Source organism: Brachyistius frenatus, unplaced genomic scaffold, assembly GCF_029030835.1.
Source record: "Brachyistius frenatus isolate BFR_SWC_R1_liver_20210118 unplaced genomic scaffold, ASM2903083v1 Contig_107, whole genome shotgun sequence".
Taxonomy (NCBI): Eukaryota; Metazoa; Chordata; class Actinopteri; family Embiotocidae; genus Brachyistius; species Brachyistius frenatus.
Window position 1 is genome coordinate 434,097 of NW_027210706.1, and position 17,552 is coordinate 451,648.

Below are 17,552 nucleotides of genomic sequence, written 5' to 3' on the forward strand. Positions count from 1 at the left end.
AGTGCTCTGCGCCAAATTACCTTAATAACCGGATGTGAGGTGGCTCCCAAGGAGCAAGCCAAAGATAAACACGTAGACACGAACAGGGCGAAGAGAATACATATTTTCGAGAGGCAACGGAAAAATGGTCGCAATGGAGTAGCTGGTAAGAATATACAGGTTTTATCAGCCAAGGAGACGTCCGTCAAACAACCAAGGAACAAGGAACAAGTCTCCCGGACATCGAGTCGGTGAGTCCCGCGGAGCAGTGACAGCTGTAACGTTACCAGCTAGCGAGCTAGCAGCAGCTAACGAACTCGATTGTCTCTGTTTGACAGGTCGTCTGAAGAAGTAACGTTACTAGTGCAGATACGTGTGTGTGGAGCTGTTGGAGGGGGTGTAGCGGGGTCATGTTTGCAGAGTTAACTCCCACTAGGTCCCGGGAAGCTGTCACGAGGCCAGTCGGACTTCTGAGACACAATCGGTCCACGTTAGCTGTAAAGGTTAAAACCACGAAGTTCGCTAAAAGAGCAGCTTGTTCAACCGGAAGAAAACTCTTCACTTGGAAATGTTTACGTTAACATACTTTGACAAAAGTGGTTCTCCAGTACATCTGCTTTAAAGTCGAGAAACATCGTGAGGAAGGGAGTGAAGCGGGAAGTTAGCTGCAGCAGTGCACACAATGCTAACCAACTTCACTTCAACAGCAGCCAGTGGATCCATGACCCAGGAGGTTCCTCCTGAGGTTCCTCCTGAGGTTCCTCCTGACCCGGTGGATAAAACACACCCAGGAGGTTCCTCCTGAGGTTCCTCCTGACCCGGTGGATAAAACACACCCAGGAGGTTCCTCCTGAGGTTCCTCCTGACCCGGTGGATAAAACACACCCAGGAGGTTCCTCCTGCGGTTCATCCTGAGGTTCCTCCTGACCCGGTGGATAAAACACACCCAGGAGGTTCCTCCTGAGGTTCCTCCTGAGGTTCCTCCTGACCCGGTGGATAAAACACACCCAGGAGGTTCCTCCTGAGGTTCGTCCCGACCCGGTGGATAAAACACACCCAGGAGGTTCCTCCTGAGGTTCCTCCTGACCCGGTGGATAAAACACACCCAGGAGGTTCCTCCTGACCCGGTGGATAAAACACACCCAGGAGGTTCCTCCCGACCCGGTGGATAAAACACACCCAGGAGGTTCCTCCTGCGGTTCCTCCTGAGGTTCCTCCCGACCCGGTGGATAAAACACACCCAGGAGGTTCCTCCTGAGGTTCCTCCTGACCCGGTGGATAAAACACACCCAGGAGGTTCCTCCTGCGGTTCCTCCTGAGGTTCCTCCTGACCCGGTGGATAAAACACACCCAGGAGGTTCCTCCTGCGGTTCCTCCTGAGGTTCCTCCCGACCCGGTGGATAAAACACACCCAGGAGGTTCCTCCTGAGGTTCCTCCTGACCCGGTGGATAAAACACACCCAGGAGGTGGCCCGTTCAAGAGTTATTGTAATTCATTACTGTTTCTTGCATCACTTATTTTTGCTTTTGTAGAGCATATTTGATCTTGTCCTACCACACTCATGAGTAAATAATGGTCATTAAAATATCTTGGTTATTAAGGGTGTCAGGGATGGGAATCATAGGAGGCTCCATGATACCGTGTTATCGTGATATTTAAGTGATTTATGCAATAACATATATTGTAATTTATTCCGTTTTCCAACTGCAAATTGTGTCCCCAAAGGAAAACTTTGTCAACATCTTGTTTTCGTTTATTAATTGAATCACTTTATTGTAGCAAATTGGGATTGTTAAGAGGACAGACTCAAAGAAACAGTCCTAAATGTACCTTACGGATTGACATATTTATATAATAAAATATCTATATCGGTATCTGTGTAATATTAGCATACAACATAGCTCAAGACAATGCTGTATAATTTTTTTTCCTCTCCTATCTCACCCATTGTAAAGGGTTGATACTCGGGATCCAATCTTAAAATCAGCACTTTTGTCCAGTCAGGTTGGCGAGTCGTGTGTTTCATGTGTTTTCTCATCAGATCTCACTCAAACACTCCAAAATCAACATGTGCTTGAGAGCGAGTGGTGTCCTTGTAAAACTGGAGGAAATCCTTTCACTCGCATTTGAAACACAAGACAAGACAACTCGCGTTGACTCCCGTCAGCGATGCTGCCCTAAAAATACTGCTTTGGTTCAGTGAGATTTCCAGATGCTCAGTGGCTGTTACATCAGTGTTGTATGACATATGGACCATGGTACACGCACTCGGCAATGGAGGTCCGGCCTTTGGCTGGTCACCGTAAATTAAGACAAATTGTATCAGTGAGGTGTTTAATCTCTCCACGGACTTTTCAATCTGGGCGGTAGCATTTTAGATTCGGCTGATTAATAAAATGACCAGGAAATACCTCAGAGATCACCCTGATTAAAAATTAAAACCGTATGTAGGTTGACGTAGGCTTATTTTCTGAAGACGACATTAAGGATACAACAGTAATACAGGACGGGTAGCTGTGTCTCCTGGTTTGTTGTTCAACTACATTTATTATTTTGTGATAAATAAAATAATCAGATGCATAAATTATGATGCCGGATGAAGAAAGACGAAAGTAAAAAATTTCAGAGATTGTACAACAGATGTAAACGAATGATAGCCTTGGTTTTTTTTCAGTTCCTTAAAGTATTGCCTTTCTGGTGTAAAAGTGAGGAAGATGATGGCGTTGTCAGCCCTACAACGAATAGATGATGATCACATAGTTTCCTGACGGGCTACGGAAGCTTTGTGACCATATAGTGTACCCACAGTTTACAGTATCAAAATATTAACATTTAACTGTACATATAAGTAAAATGAAATAGCTTCAAGGTATCTGACCAAAACGATCACTTTCTAGCAAAGTGCTACTGCGTATTTGCATATTTCTCTGCTGCATCTGTCAGCTTTCACATCCAACAGCCTGCTTTTCTTTTCTCCCTCATCTGTTTCCCTTCCACAGTTTCTGTAGCTGAGATCCAAAATGGTGCGAGCACTCTTGGTGACGGCCACCAGTCTGGCATTGACTGGGGCTGTGGTGGCACACGCGTACATCCTCAAAAACCAGTTCTACCCGACTGTGGTCTACCTTACCAAGAGCAGCCCCAGCATGGCGGTAAGAGTCAAATCTCTGGATTCCATTTAAATTGTTTGAATACTTCACCTGTAATATTAGTGTGACATTATCAGCAATGAGCGTTTTCTTTCCGGCATCAGGTGTTGTACATTCAGGCATTCGTGCTGGTTTTCTTGCTGGGAAAGTTCATGAGGAAGGTCTTCTTCGGACAACTAAGGGCTGCAGAAATGGAGGTAGAGTTCTCTTTATATGATTGATGACTCGATTCATTATGACATATTCAATTTAGTATTTAATACCTGTATTTACCTGTACCTGTATTTACAACCCGAGTTGTGCTGTAGAAGAAAAGGATTAGCCTTTTTATTCATGTGCTTTAAAATGTCTTTTCTCACCACCATCAGCATCTGATCGAGCGCTCCTGGTACGCGGTGACCGAGACGTGCCTGGCTTTCACTGTGTTCAGGGATGACTTCTCCCCCCGGTTTGTTGCCCTCTTCACCCTCCTGCTCTTCCTCAAGTGCTTCCACTGGCTGGCTGAGGACCGGGTGGACTTTGTAAGTAATGAGCGAGAAACAGCCTCCATCTTACACAGTAGATCATAAAAACGTCTTACTTGCGCCGTTTAAAGGTAGAGAGGAAGCGAGGGACAGATGGCGGGCGGTTGAGGGTTTATCCAAGTGTAAAGTAAACATCAATTTAGATTTTGCAGCTGATAATTCAATTTGAATGTGCGGTGAATCATTTGAGTTTCAACTGAAACTGTTTGTGAAAACAATCGCTTGGCTGAGAAGGATGCTGCAACTGAGTGAGAGAGTTTTACCAAACTGCTTTTACAAGACAGCGAGCGTGAGGAATATCGAGCAAAGTGGAACATGTAGCAGGTTTGTGTGCTCCTGCATGTGGTGATCGTTGATACGGTGATCCTTCAGAAGCACAACTCGCCCCTCAGTCATTGAGTAGATGTGTAGCTTTGTGTGTTTTCTTCTGTTTTAAACAGATGGAACGGAGTCCCAACATATCATGGGTGTTTCACATGAGAGTATTATGTAAGTACACTTTATCCACCAGTCAGATAACATTCTTTCTACATGTCTTACTTTTCTCTTTCACTTCTCTCTGTGTCTCTTTTGGTTCCACTGTTTGAACTTATGAAGAAAGTATTTAGCAAAATGAAACTGAATGCAAAATGCAAATATTTCTGTATTGCGCATGAGGCCAGGTGCTCCACGCCTTAACACCCCAGAACGTCAGATTTGGTAACACTAACAGACCACCAAACACGTTTCTAGTCTAGACGTGTTTCAATGATCCTCTCGGCCATAATTAGCTGAGGAGGAGCTAAGGACCTATTTGATTTAATACAAACTCATCTAATTGAATACTGGACCTCTGGTAGCTGTCAAGGCGACGTGGTTATTCCCAGCTAGATTTCCAGAATCATATCGAGCCTATATTAACAAACTTATCTATCTTTTTCTTCATTTCTGCAAAACTTCTGCACGCAAACCCTCAGCCGAGAAATGAATATACCATTTAGCAAAACACCGAGAATATCATTTTTATTTTCTGCAGCTCTCATGGGGTTACTGGCTGTCATGGACTTCCTGTTTGTCAACCATGCCTGTCACAGCATCATCACCCGAGGAGCTTCAGTCCAGCTGGTTTTTGGATTTGAGGTTTGTCACACTTGGCTGATGTTGAATCTGAGTTCTATTTTGTTACCTGTCGACAAAAAGATAGTTTAACTCATCTCTGGTTATTTGACTCAGTCAGGCTGAGAGTCATATTTGCTCTCTTGGGATTTAAACCTGTGTTGTCTGGGTCGGAATCACACGATCATGTAAAACTCATTACTGTGAAGCTGTTTATAGGGGTGATGAGAATTTCTGCACATCATAGATATCGGCACACGAAGGCTTTTATCATCCGCTTTAAATGAACATTTCTGCCAATATGATAGGTCGATAAAATGATGTTTTAATTATGTCCAAGTGCTCGATGCCAGACTGACTTCTCAACACCATGTCCCTGGTGTGAGCAACAGTTCAGTATGTCTACGGTGTTTTTTTTTTTATATTTTTTTTTAAATTGACTGAAATGGATAGCAAAGATATTATCAGTAGATGTTGACATTCTCAGACACGCCTGTACTGGTTAGCTGTGACAGATTGAGTTGAACATGTGCTCATTTTGACGCAGCAGTCGGGTCTAGTTGAGCACACAGCTGTGTTTTCAACCCCTGGAAACATTCTCAACCACAGCTAAGTTAGTCCGATGCTACATGTTGGTGCAGCGGCATAATGAATAACTTGATGATGACAATCACTTGTACTTGGTCATGGTCCGATGCTTACCGAGTACCAGATTCCTTCTTATACTTCATTTCTGTGCCCTCTCACGATTGAAATTTAAAGATATCCCTCGCTGATTTACACACAACAATATTTACAATACTGTCCTGGTCCCCGCTCCTCAGTATGCCATCCTGCTGACCATGGTGCTGACGACCTTCATCAAGTATATTCTGCACACGGTTGACCTGCAGAGCGAGAATCCCTGGGACAACAAGGCTGTCTACATGCTCTACACCGAGCTCTTCACAGGTGCTGTATTCTACCGCAGTTCAAAATGTAATGAATTATAGAATATTTTTTTCTCTGATTGTTTTTTCCAGAAAACGTTTGTGTAGTTAGAGCCTACATCCACACTAATCTGTTTCCGTTTGAAAACACATTGCTTTTACTGCATGCACCAAACACACTTTACTTCGGATCAATTCACTGCACACACATCAAAAATTCAACAGCCACAGGATAAAATCGCTGAATACATCGACAGAAAGGGGAAATATTCTTTGCATGTACAAGCTTTGTGTGACTAAAAGTACTGTTTCATTGACTTTGTTGTTGTCTTCAGGTGCATTTGTGTGAATATAGATCCGTTTCAAAGGCTAAAACTTGAATATTTTTACTTTTGAATACTTACTTGAGCTTGCTCCTTTTTTCTTTTCTTTTTTTTTCCAACAAAACGTGGGAAGCCATACTGAAATGTTATTACACGTGTTAATTACAGGATTCATCAAAGTGCTCCTGTACATTGCCTTCATGACCATCATGATAAAGGTCCACACCTTCCCCCTGTTTGCCATCCGCCCCATGTATTTGGCTATGAGGTGAGCAGCTTCTGTGTTTGTATGAAGGCCAGAAGGTTCTTTGTGATTTTCTTACTTCCACTAGTGCCGTTTTTTGGTCAGTTTTTAAACACACTTCCGAGAGTTTTCATATAAAAAAAATTAAAAAAGAGTAATTTCTAAGTCTTGTTGTCTTTTAAAGATCCACTGAGAGATAAGATCAGTCATTGAGTTTTCTGATTGGTATTTTATTTTACATTATTTACTGTAAATGTTGTATTTTAAGATTATTGTCTGTGAGGAACTCAATGATAGCATTCATTAACAATATGATGCTTTCTGTTGAACAAGTTCATTTCCTCAGAGGACCTTTAGTCTGTATAGTTTAACGCCAATTCATTAGTAGAGGACTCTCTGCGTTCCCCTCACTGAAGAGTGTGACCAAAAAGTACTTAATTTTGACTCCTATTTTAAACAGTATTTCATTACTTGACAAGTTTGCATTCATTTTTAACATCACTTGATATTCTGAATGTTTATTTACGACATGTTTTAATTCTTTTGTTTATTGTTTGTTGTCCCCTCAGGCAGTTCAAAAAAGCTGTCACAGATGCTATAATGTCCCGGAGAGCCATCCGCAACATGAATACACTGTAAGTACACCTCTGGTCTGGATTTGATAAAACATAAAAACATTTTTTCCCATAAATGGTAAACTGCCAAAATATTGATCTTATTTTGACTTAATGACGAGGGCTATAGATGCAAATTAATGTCGGTTCTTGGTCACTGTTGGTGTGGATTAATGTTAATATTTAAGGAATGTCCCATTACAATACAATGTACACCATGATGAAAGACACATTGTGAGTGACAGCCCTCAGCATCGTGTACTTACTGCCAAGCCATGTGTAAACATGTGTGGTTAGTTTGTTTTTGTCTGGAAGCTTAATTAGTCAGTATTCAGTGGTGCTGGCAACAAGCAGAGAGACAGAATACAACATGGTGTCCTTTTTGTCCGTGTTCAGATATCCCGATGCGACTCCTGAAGATCTTCAGGCGTCAGACAACGTCTGCATCATCTGTCGGGAGGAAATGGTCACCGGAGCCAAGAAGCTACCTTGTAATCACATTTTCCACTCCAGGTACGTCCTGTGGTAAACGGTCCGAGTCAGCAGGAAAGATGGGAGGTTGCAAAGGAAAAACAAGCAATTCAACATAGTCAGCACTTAACATAGTATTTAAACATAAAAACGAATCAGTGTGGTAAATGAAAACGGACTTAAAGCAGGAACCCCGGCTGCCGCGTTGTGTTTGTTCTTTTTGCACTTCAAATAGCGTTGTCACTGTCCTCCCCACAGCTGCCTGCGCTCCTGGTTCCAGAGGCAGCAGACCTGCCCGACCTGTCGCATGGACGTCCTCCGAGCGTCAAACAACAACCAGACTCCGGCTGCGGCCCAGGCTCCGCCTCCTGCCCCGGCAGCCCCAGCCAACGCCCCCGCAGCCCCGCCTCCCAATGGTGAGAGTCAAACGCTGCTTTTCATGTCGCCGTCAGCTCTACATGAAGAATACCTACCGCCTGACGGTTGACAGTGCAGAGCGTCTGTGATGTGGGAGGCCCTCGGCTCTGAAGCAGCCATCGCTCAAGAATAAGTCACAGCAGAAACACGTTACAGAAACAAAACTGTATTTCACCTGGGTACATCGTTTTTTTGCAGACACAATGTATGAGTGATGGTAAGAAGACTGTTAAACCTACACAAATATTTTCATTCACAGGCTTAAATATACTCTGTTGAATTTTTATCGCAACTTATTATTCATTATTCAGACGGTACATCGTTTTATTTGTAGAGAAGTGAGAAAATCCTGGTGAAAAGTGTCACAGTGAGTCTTTAGTCTGCCTGAGTGTGTTTCCATATTACCACGGGGTTATTGTGTTGGAAACGCTGTGTTTCGAGTGGAGCTGCTCCACAAATGTTGCTTGTGTATGTTTCCTCTCTGTGGTATTTGGACCTGAGTTGGATGCGTTTCCAGGGTTTGTTTAGGATCTCTTTTGTTCTATGTTGCTCTCCAGTGGCTCCAGGCATGTTACCAGGCTTTCCTCCTGGCATCTTCCCCTTCTGGGGTCCCTTCCCTGCGGTGCCTCCTCCTGCCCCAGCGGCTGCAGCTCCAGCTCCCGGTACTGATACTTCACAAAGCAGCACGGAGGCGACGCAGACAGCCGGTGAGGACGCCTCAAACGACCTCATTAAATGCACCCAGTAAAAGCTATTCAGATCCTTCCGATTCCATGGAGGTAAAACGGATCAGCTGATTTGTAATGGTTGTGGCCGCATCGACAGCTCACAGTAATTATTGACGATCATAATTGTGTCTTCTCTGTGAGGGTTTAGCGTCTGCCCAGGAAGTTAATGTGTGATGTTCCTGTTCCCGCCAGGCACCACCCAGCCCACATCAGCTACTGCAGACTCTCCTACAGCAGCAGCTGCTCCAGGATCAGCAATCCCAGGCTTCCCCTTCTCTTTCCCCCCTCCTCCATTCCCCACTGCCCCGTGGCTGCCCATGCCGCCACCTCCTCCCTTTGGTAAGCATCAGCAGTTCTCCAAATACTTTCAGCTCAATACCTTTTTTTTATACGTCATAGTTGTCTGTTGATAGAAGATAACTTGTTGTTCATAACAACAAGTAGAAAGTACAGTGATGTTTCAGGTCTGGATGACAATACACACTATTTTATATACACGTGATAGTTTCTTTCTTTTGTCAGACTTGTTTAAAGAAATGCAGAACGTCACCACAGCAACACACTGTGTGCCAGACTCAGACCTTTCCGGCCAAACATCTAAAAGGGATAATCTCTGATGACATCATTGTCATCTCTGTCAAAATGTCTCATTTCTGTTGAAAATCTAACCTTTGAGTTGAGGTCACCTGAGATGGTTTTTAATGCCCAGCGACTCAGAGAGGCTCATTCAGTCCACACACCGATGACTCTCTGGGACTTCGGACCTCTCAGAGTTCCAGTAGATTGTTTTTGAATGTTTTTTATTGGATGTATCCAGTTTTTTGAGGCTCAGACAGTGTGAAATCTGAAAGTGACCCTTTAAATTACAGTGTCAATAAATAATGATATGCGATTCACAACGAGGTCAAACTGTTTCAAAACATTGTAGAGAAAAGTTGCAGCTCTGCAGAAACCACATTGTCAAGTCGTAAATGGGCCGTTTAAGAATGTAAGGAACCAGAGTTAGTGTGTTTCTGCTTGTTAGAGGAAACACCAACTCCTTTTGCAGAAGATGTTTCATTTATGCAGCACATTTTAAATACAACAAGAGTTTCCCAAAATGCTGCACAACATCAAACAAAGACATGAAGCCTTTAATAAAAAAAAAAATAAGAAGAAACAAGAAAAATACATGATCACTGCATAATGATCAGTAGTACTTAAAAATGAATTGGACCTAATCTGTAAATGCTCCCGAAAATAAATAAGTTTCTAATGGTGATTTGAAGACTGCCATGAAGTTGATCCGGAAGGGGAGGCTGGAGCTGCCCGGTCGGCCCTCAGAGCCAATCTGAATTTAGGAATAACAAAGAGCACCTGGTCCAATGATCTAAGCAGTTAAACTGTGGCTGCACCATTTAGTCACTTATACACGAATAATAAAATGTTCAAATGAATTCTATACTAAATGGGTAACTAATGTACAGAGGCCTCTTGGTTTTATTTATGTTTTCGCCATTTCATCACTGCCATAAACGCAGCTGTTGAAAGTAACTCTCCATCACTATCCTCATTCATGTTTCAAGACGATAGAAATGATCTCCATGTACAAAAAAGCCTGAAAAGACGTCGGTTAGAACAGAAGATGTCACAACGTCTCTTCTCGTTGCGCTGGTGTGAACCGGCAGCTTTCAGAGTCACAGACTGGACAAATGCGAGTTTTTAAATCTTCTAATTGTGAATCTTCGGTCGGAACTGGCCTTCAAACTTCAACACTTCCAAGAGTGTTAAAGTCAACTTTTCCTATCCTCCAGTGTCATCAATGCCGCCTCCACCGCCGTCTCTGTCCCGGCTGTCCGAAGAGGAGCTGACGGAGTTGGAGGCCGAGGGCCGGCGGGGCCTGGAGGCCAGACTCCAGTGTCTCCAAAACATCCACACCCTGCTGGACGCCGCCATGCTCAACATCCACCACTACCTCAGCACCGTCGCCACCCTCACGTAACTCGACCAGAAAGATTCTCCAACTTCTCGGAAATTCACCTGAATTTATTCACATTAGTCTCCGTTCTTCTGATTAACTTCATAGTTTTAAAATGTTCACTTTGTCTGAAAGTTTAAAGATAGAAAGGAGTGAATGCAGAAAGGGTCCCATTGTCTGGAGATCAAATCTAAAGCGCACACTGTCCGAAGGTCTCTTGTCTGTTATTTTCTCCACGTAATGTGATTTTCAGCTGAACGCTTCTTTGTCGTCCTGCTGCTGTTTCCTCCACAGTCCTCCTCGGGCTGAGGGCAGCGCTGGAGAAGCCAGTGGGACAAACCAAACACCGTCGGCTTCTACAGCGGGAAGCAACACGGAGAGTCCCAGCAAGGAGAAGGACTCATCCATCTGTAAGTAAATCACAACTCCCATCACCTCTTCAATGACTTTTTGATTTGTTCTTATGGTTGTTTTATACGATCGTTGTGTTGTTAAGACTTGTTAGAATTCACTTGTCGTTTTGTTTTAATGGCTTATTTTACTACGTGAAGCACTTTGACTGAAGTTTAGAAAAGTGCTTTACAAATAAAGGTTATTACTTATTATTATTATTATTATTATTATTATCTTAGCTGTAAAAAATAATTTACTTGTACAAAAACATTATTTCAGTGGTATTTTAAGGTCATTATTTGAAATGACATCCAAGCAGTGGAGAAGCAAAAGTTAAACGAGCTGAGAATGGAAGATCTTTTCTAACCGGTTCCCTTGTTTCCAGCTGATGAAGCGAGCGGAGCGACGGTCTCCTCTCAACCCGCTGACTCCACCTCCACCGCCTCCGACACAGAAAGGAAAGAACAGATGGACGAAGGAGCGGAGGAGAACGAGGACGGAGAACCCAGTGCTGCTGAGCTGAGGCGCCGCCGCCTCCGTAAGCTAGAGACATCGTCTTCATCTTCATCCCCCCCTCCGGACAACTGATCCGCGTGTTGCGGCTCAGACATATCGCTGTGGACCAACAGGAACTCTGAGCTGACACACGGTTGCTTTGGTTCTTCGTTGCCTCTCTTCCTCGTGGCTCTCGCCTTCCACAGGCTCAGGTTTCTAACTGTGCCGAGTTGGACTCAGGCTGTCGGAAGACGCTTCTGGACGATTTAGTGTCAGAAAGCAATAGCACCTCTGTTTTTTTTTTCTTTCTTTCGTTCTTTTTTTTCGTTTATTTGTTTTGATTTGATTTCACCACATTTCCTCCCCCCAAGAAGGACTACAGGGATAGAAGTACTGCAGGTGTCTGTAAGTTTGATGAAGCGGAGGAAGACTTATGAAGGATTGAGTTGTGGTTGGTCAGTGTGAGGGAGGCTGTGTTTGGATTTGTTTTTGCTAGTTTTGTTGTCGGTGACATCTTTGCCTGCACTTTTTGTTGAATTCAGCTGTCCTCAGTATAACAGTGGTCCCGCTCGCCACGTCAACATTGTTACGCAGCACGCGGATCGCTAACAGATCTGGTGAAGTTAAATGGAGGGAAACCCATCAGCTTTCTTTTCCTTTACCATCCATCGCTCCTATGTCTGGTTCTCAACATGTTGCCACTGCAGACACTGTAACATACTGATTTATTTGAATATGTACATATTGTATAAAGAGTTTTAATAGGATGATCTGTACATAATGCAGAATAAACTGACTGAAATGGCAGTGACAGCATGTATGTTGGTTTGAATGTTGGCAGGCTGATGGCACAGAGGTGGGATGTGTTACAGTGAAGCTCATCAACTGAAAGCTCTTTTCTTCAGGTCTTCTGTTGCAACTCTTCATTGTTGCCTTTGAGTGAAAATATCATGCTGTTAAATTAAAACTTACAACTTACCTGCATGATTAAAAGACATCACTTCTGTTCAAGGGAGCACATTCAGCATTTGACTCCCGACTCGTCTTACTCGAATGTGCTGAACGGTTGAATTTTAGTTTTCGTATAAGGCGCTCCTTTTGTTATTCGTGTGTAGCTACGTGACACGTTGGCTGTTTTTTTTGCAGTGTTGTAAAACGGCAAATTCTTGAAAAGGTGTTCATTTTATTTGGACCAAGTGTCAACAATTAAAAGCAATCGAGAAAACTGCACAATGTACAGAACACTGGGATTTAGACAAACCATGGTTGGATGAAAGTTTATTCCTAACCAAAACAATCTGACCACAAGATCCATTTAGAAGTTCTGCCACAAGATCTTCCTCAGCAGAGTAAGTGCTCTGAAAGAATGGAAATTTAAGAATCTACATTTTAATAACGGCTGGGCAACTTTATTTGCAGATGAAGTTCATGTGGTGTGACTGAAAGCACAAGAACAGCTACTAAACAGACCTCCTGTTTTATACTTCGGTGCACTAAGTCAGATCATTTTAACAGACCAGATTGGGCCACGTCCCTTTTTAAAATGGATCCATATCAGAATCTAGTGAGACTGTAATTAAAGCCAGATGAAGGTCTGAGTAAGACTTAGCTTCTATTTCATACACATCATTTTACAAAGACAGGTTGAGTCTCAGTAATTATAATGTCGGCTTTTCTCGCTGTCAGAATGTTATTGTTGCGACGTAATGCTTTATTGAACAGATCTGTTATTTCAGGAGTATCTCCCCTGCCGTTCCCTGGATAGAAGAGTGGAGTTTTGGTATTAATTATTACCGGGCTCTCTTTAAACTCAAATAAATAATAAGTCAGTTATAATTTTTTACTGGAAAATGCATTCACCATATTTCTTGAATTAGATGTTTTTATCCCTGCATTTTTCAGAATTATGTTTTATGTTCAGCTGGCGTGCGTAACAAATTATTTTGCACACAAGTTGTGCCGAACTTCCTCATAGACTTGGGAATTTATGCAGAAACGGCAAACCTGTAAAAATCAAAGCGTGACTGGTAATGCAGACTGAAAAAAGTAAATACATTTGTTCTCAAAAAGTACATTTCCACAACAAAAAGACAAAAATAAAAGTAGAGTTGATATTCACAGTATATAACATGCCTAATGAAGAAAATATTCTTTGTAGTAAAAGGGCTAAAACATATTAAACACCGGCGTAGATACAACACGTTCATGCATTTTCTGCTCTGCAACAAGCAAGTTTATTTGGATGTTTGCGTCAAATCATGCATCAAATCCACAGGTCAGTGACTCCAGGAAGATTCTTCCAGGAAACAATTAGAGGTTAAAACCGTAATCATAAAATAAGTTAAACTTGGATCAAAATGCAATCGTACAGGAAGGAACGAGAATCAAAATCAACTTAGAATTTTTTTAAATAATTACAATTTTTACAAATGCGGCGTGAACGCCAAAAGAACGAGATATAATAAAATAAAGGGGGAAAAAAAACCTGCAGCAACGTGTACTGTAAGTGAGGAAATAAAGAGTCTGCTGATGGAAAAGGAATCATTCATTACTTGTCAAAAAACACTACTGGTCTTCACAAACACTTCTCTAATGCCAAAAGAGACAGACGATGAGTCTGTATCATCAAGTGCTGGCACATGCTGATGAACTAATCAGCATCGCATGTTTTAAGGAATGTAATGAAGCTAAATGTGCCATTTTTAGGAATTGTCAGAGTTTGTTTACCTTTTATATCCACAACGGGACAATGACTTGTACAAAACAAGCTAACAACATGTGGCTACACCTCAGCTTTACCTTAATAAGGTGCTAACTGAGAACAGTTTTAGACTGTAAAAGTTTGGCAGGGATTCACCCACCAAGTTTGTTCCCTTTTAACCGAGAAATAGCAACGCATCTTAAATATCCTTTGTTCAACAACTATAAGGTGCATATTCACTCCTCAGAGATGATTTCCTCAGTTTTTCAGTGCAAATCTGCTCTCAGAGGGAGGTACGACTGGCTGGTAGCTGTGTGGCTGGTTTTTCCTTCAGTTCATGGAGGACACGACCATGAGAGATGCCTGAGAGGGGCTGGGTCAGTTCTGAGGGGTGGAGTAGAAAGAGTGGTGCTGGTGGTCCTGCCCGGGGGGGTTGCTGGCGAACAGGAGAGGAGCGGTCTCCGATCCGTACCAGCTGGAAAAGAAGAAGAAGAGGAAAAGATGAGTTCACCCTCCTGATCTTTTCTACATCAATCCAGTCTCTCTTAGCGTCTCGACCTCCTTTGATTGAATTAAGCGATGAATCGTTTCAGCTCTACGCGGGAGTCTGAGGTGTTTGTGCTGGTCGCACCTCGAGTGTGGATGTGAGCTGCGCGCCCACGGAACAGGTGAGTCCTCATCACTGCCTCGAGGGTCATCAAAGAAATATGGCCGAGGTAGGACCCTGTTGTTGACGGCCAGGCTGCTGATCTGTGAGGAGACGAGGCGCTGGTTAAAATGACTTCCTCTGCTTCAGATGTACAGATCCTGTCACGTGTGTAGACATCCGGTCCAGATGCGTGTGGGACGCGGGACTCACCTCCTGAGTAGGCTGGCGGACTCTGAAGATGAGGATGAGCAGGCCGGTTGGCAGCAGCTCCCATACGAAGAGGATGGCGCCGAAGGCCAAGTAGCCCTTATCGCCGAGTTCGCTCTGCAAGTCAGCCTAGCAACAAATACAGAGAGCTTCATCACGGAGTGACGTTTTATTGGTCATAGCTGTTAAGTTCATCATGATCAATCAGCAGGACTTCAATGTTCTGAAAAAGGAAAATACTGACAACGATAACAGCTAACGTGAGCCAGGTCTGGCTTCCCCATCAGATACCTGGTCAGAAACGTTGTACCAGTCAAAGTTGAAGGACTCGACTCGATGGTTCTGCGACAGCGCGAGGACGGTCAGGTTGTAACAGGCTCGGCTGGCAAACAAGAAGATCACTGCAGCTCCCAGTGCTGCTGTGCGGCACACTGTGGTCCCCTGGTCAGGTACAAAGGGCTCTGTTATCCCGGAGCACCATCACACTTCCATCAAATATGGGAACTCAGAAGAGTCGTATTTATAAAACAACGGTCAAAATAAATACAGCAGCAAATCAATTATATCACGAGGTTTCATCAGAAGTATTGCTCTAATAATGCTGGATCCTACAACTCGCATGATGCAACTCAAAACTACCTTGAATAATGCTGCCTTCAAATGTGGTCGCAATTATCGCGTTGACAATAATTTTGTAATATTCACAACCTCAGAGTTTTCTGAAAGCTGAGAGTTCTCGACTTGTGATGTTGTTGCTGACATTTTCAGAAGAGGACACTGAAGTTCATTTTTCAACAGATGGTAAGTTAATACGTTATAATTTTAGTTTAATGCAGTTTTTTCTTTATAATTAATAATACATTTGAGGATAACGTTGATGTTCCAACAGCCTCATCTTTTCATCTTGCCCTGCGAGCGGCTTTCTCACGACTTCACTTCCGGAACGTCTAGAAACACTTGAAGTGATGACTTCCATCTGAAGGCAGCATTAGACCCATCCAAGTCTTTCAAACTCCACACATCCACTTCATAATGCAGATCAGTTATACGTGTCGTCTCCCTGATGATGTCACAGCGATATCACTGGGGTCATTTTCTCAGACGTGACACGGCTCCTCCAGAACCACATTACATACCAGGAGGAGGCTAATCTTCCTGTGCAAAAAAAAATCGGTGAATTTCTCCTTTAGCTTGTGTTCATTGCTGTGTTTGAATTCTGCAGTAACAGCGCTCGGCTCGCCTTGCTGATCAGGATGTGGCTGGTGAAGCGCGAGTGCCGCGTCAGGAGCAGCAGCACGGCGGCCAGTAGCACAGCGTCCAGGATGAAGAGCAGGTCGTTGACGAGAACACGGACGAGGACCAGAGTCCAGGTGCGCTCCCCCGTCTGGCCGCCGCTGCCTCGGCCCCCGAGAGCTGCACACACCGCGTTGGCACCGAGGAAGATGATGCTCAGTGCGCCGTACAAACACCGTGCCAGACGCCTGAGGAAGACAGCGTGCGGACTGAATTAGTCGTAGTGATATTGTAGGATCTATAAGAGGCTCAATCAAAGATGACCAGGGTTCAAAACAGAAACTTGACTCAGCACTATTCTTGCTGAGTATTTTGTTATTTTTCGCAGTCGTGTGAAACTCACCATTCTTTCTCCACCTCTGAGCTGTAAGTCTCTCTTGCTTTGAGTAATGCCTGTGGAACAAGAGAGGCAAGTAAAGACAGGTGGCCTGAGTAAACAAACACAAAATAAAACTGAAAGCAAAAGAGATGTTCAATAGACAACTTGTTCTCAGTCTTTCTAAAACAATCACAAACTCCACCTTCATGTTGACAGATACTGAAAGGAACCCTTTGTTCAAAGACTACGTAAAGATCATTTTGCTCTAAAAGTTTAAGTGATCCTTGATTTTACTTTTTTTTTTTTTTTTTTTACATTTTATTGATAGTTTTATTCAGCATTCGTCTTCCACCAGACAGCTGGTGTGTCCGAGCCCCGTCCCATTCTCCTCACCTGAGTGAAATACAGGCTGATAAGGCTGAGAGTGAAAAACTGCAGACACACGGGGAAGCAATAGAGCAGCCAGTAGACCGCGACAGGCAGGTGGTTGGCCTGCAGGGTGTTATGGAAGTAAAAGGAGAAGAGGGTGGTGCGCAGGGCGGCCCAGAACAGGCAGAGGAACAGGAAGACGCTCTGGTAGCTCCATCGCTTGTGTCCGTAGAGGTAGAGAAGCCACAGCTGCACGTACACCGCCAGGAAGAGGCCGGCGTAGAGAGAGGTGTAGAGGATGGTGAAGCCGAGCTGGACGGACGGAGTGACGGCCGGAAGCAGGGGCACCGGCGGAGGTAGAGTGGAGGAGTTGGGAGGAGGGGCAGCCGTGACTGGAGCTTCCATTGGACTGCTGACGGGATTAATTAAATCTCATCGTCACACAGAAATTGACAAATTTGCCCGTCGCCGACTGAAGGGTTTACCTGGGAAACCTGAGGAGAGAATTCACCAGTGGTCAGCTGATCGTGAACACTGAGCACAAGAAGGAAATAACTTTACCTCTGTAACACTAGTGTGGTTAGATGACCACATAATGGTCGTCTAAATTATGCAGCAGTGTGATAAAGCCCCGTATTTCGTCAGTTGTGAATATGGTAATGACGCACAAAACTAGAGACATTTGGACACACCCA

General features: G+C 43.7%; 2 protein-coding genes across 2 annotated transcripts; one reads left to right on the forward strand and one right to left on the reverse strand.

Moving 5' to 3' along the window:
• The first annotated feature begins 42 nt into the window (after positions 1-42).
• syvn1 (synovial apoptosis inhibitor 1, synoviolin) lies at positions 43-12,132 on the forward strand. Its single transcript, XM_069712204.1, has 16 exons — positions 43-230; positions 2,980-3,132; positions 3,234-3,326; positions 3,498-3,650; positions 4,094-4,142; positions 4,669-4,772; positions 5,573-5,699; positions 6,169-6,268; positions 6,814-6,879; positions 7,255-7,371; positions 7,588-7,745; positions 8,304-8,453; positions 8,667-8,813; positions 10,268-10,451; positions 10,726-10,841; positions 11,210-12,132. The coding sequence occupies exons 2-16, from the start codon at positions 3,001-3,003 to the stop codon at positions 11,410-11,412; spliced, it is 1,899 nt and encodes a 632-aa protein (XP_069568305.1). The 5' UTR covers positions 43-230; positions 2,980-3,000; the 3' UTR covers positions 11,413-12,132.
• Positions 12,133-13,529: 1,397 nt separating this feature from the next.
• On the reverse strand, positions 13,530-17,393 carry gpr137 (G protein-coupled receptor 137). The gene is made up of 7 exons (XM_069712209.1): positions 16,882-17,393; positions 16,513-16,562; positions 16,117-16,357; positions 15,168-15,317; positions 14,880-15,005; positions 14,652-14,770; positions 13,530-14,495 (listed from the first exon to the last, which is right to left on the reverse strand). The coding sequence occupies exons 1-7, from the start codon at positions 17,260-17,262 to the stop codon at positions 14,399-14,401; spliced, it is 1,164 nt and encodes a 387-aa protein (XP_069568310.1). The 5' UTR covers positions 17,263-17,393; the 3' UTR covers positions 13,530-14,398.
• Positions 17,394-17,552: the final 159 nt, after the last annotated feature.

Coding starts and splice junctions, on each gene's coding strand:
- syvn1 (XM_069712204.1), top strand. CDS start 3,001: ATGGTGCGAGCACTCTTGGTGACGGCCACCAGTCTGGCATTGACTGGG. Junction 3,327..3,497: donor TAAGGGCTGCAGAAATGGAG/GTAGAGTTCTCT, acceptor CACCACCATCAG/CATCTGATCGAGCGCTCCTG. Junction 5,700..6,168: donor CTACACCGAGCTCTTCACAG/GTGCTGTATTCT, acceptor TGTTAATTACAG/GATTCATCAAAGTGCTCCTG.
- gpr137 (XM_069712209.1), bottom strand. CDS start 17,262: ATGGAAGCTCCAGTCACGGCTGCCCCTCCTCCCAACTCCTCCACTCTA. Junction 16,358..16,512: donor TCAGAGGTGGAGAAAGAATG/GTGAGTTTCACA, acceptor TGTCTTCCTCAG/GCGTCTGGCACGGTGTTTGT. Junction 15,318..16,116: donor GCCACATCCTGATCAGCAAG/GCGAGCCGAGCG, acceptor GTACCTGACCAG/GGGACCACAGTGTGCCGCAC.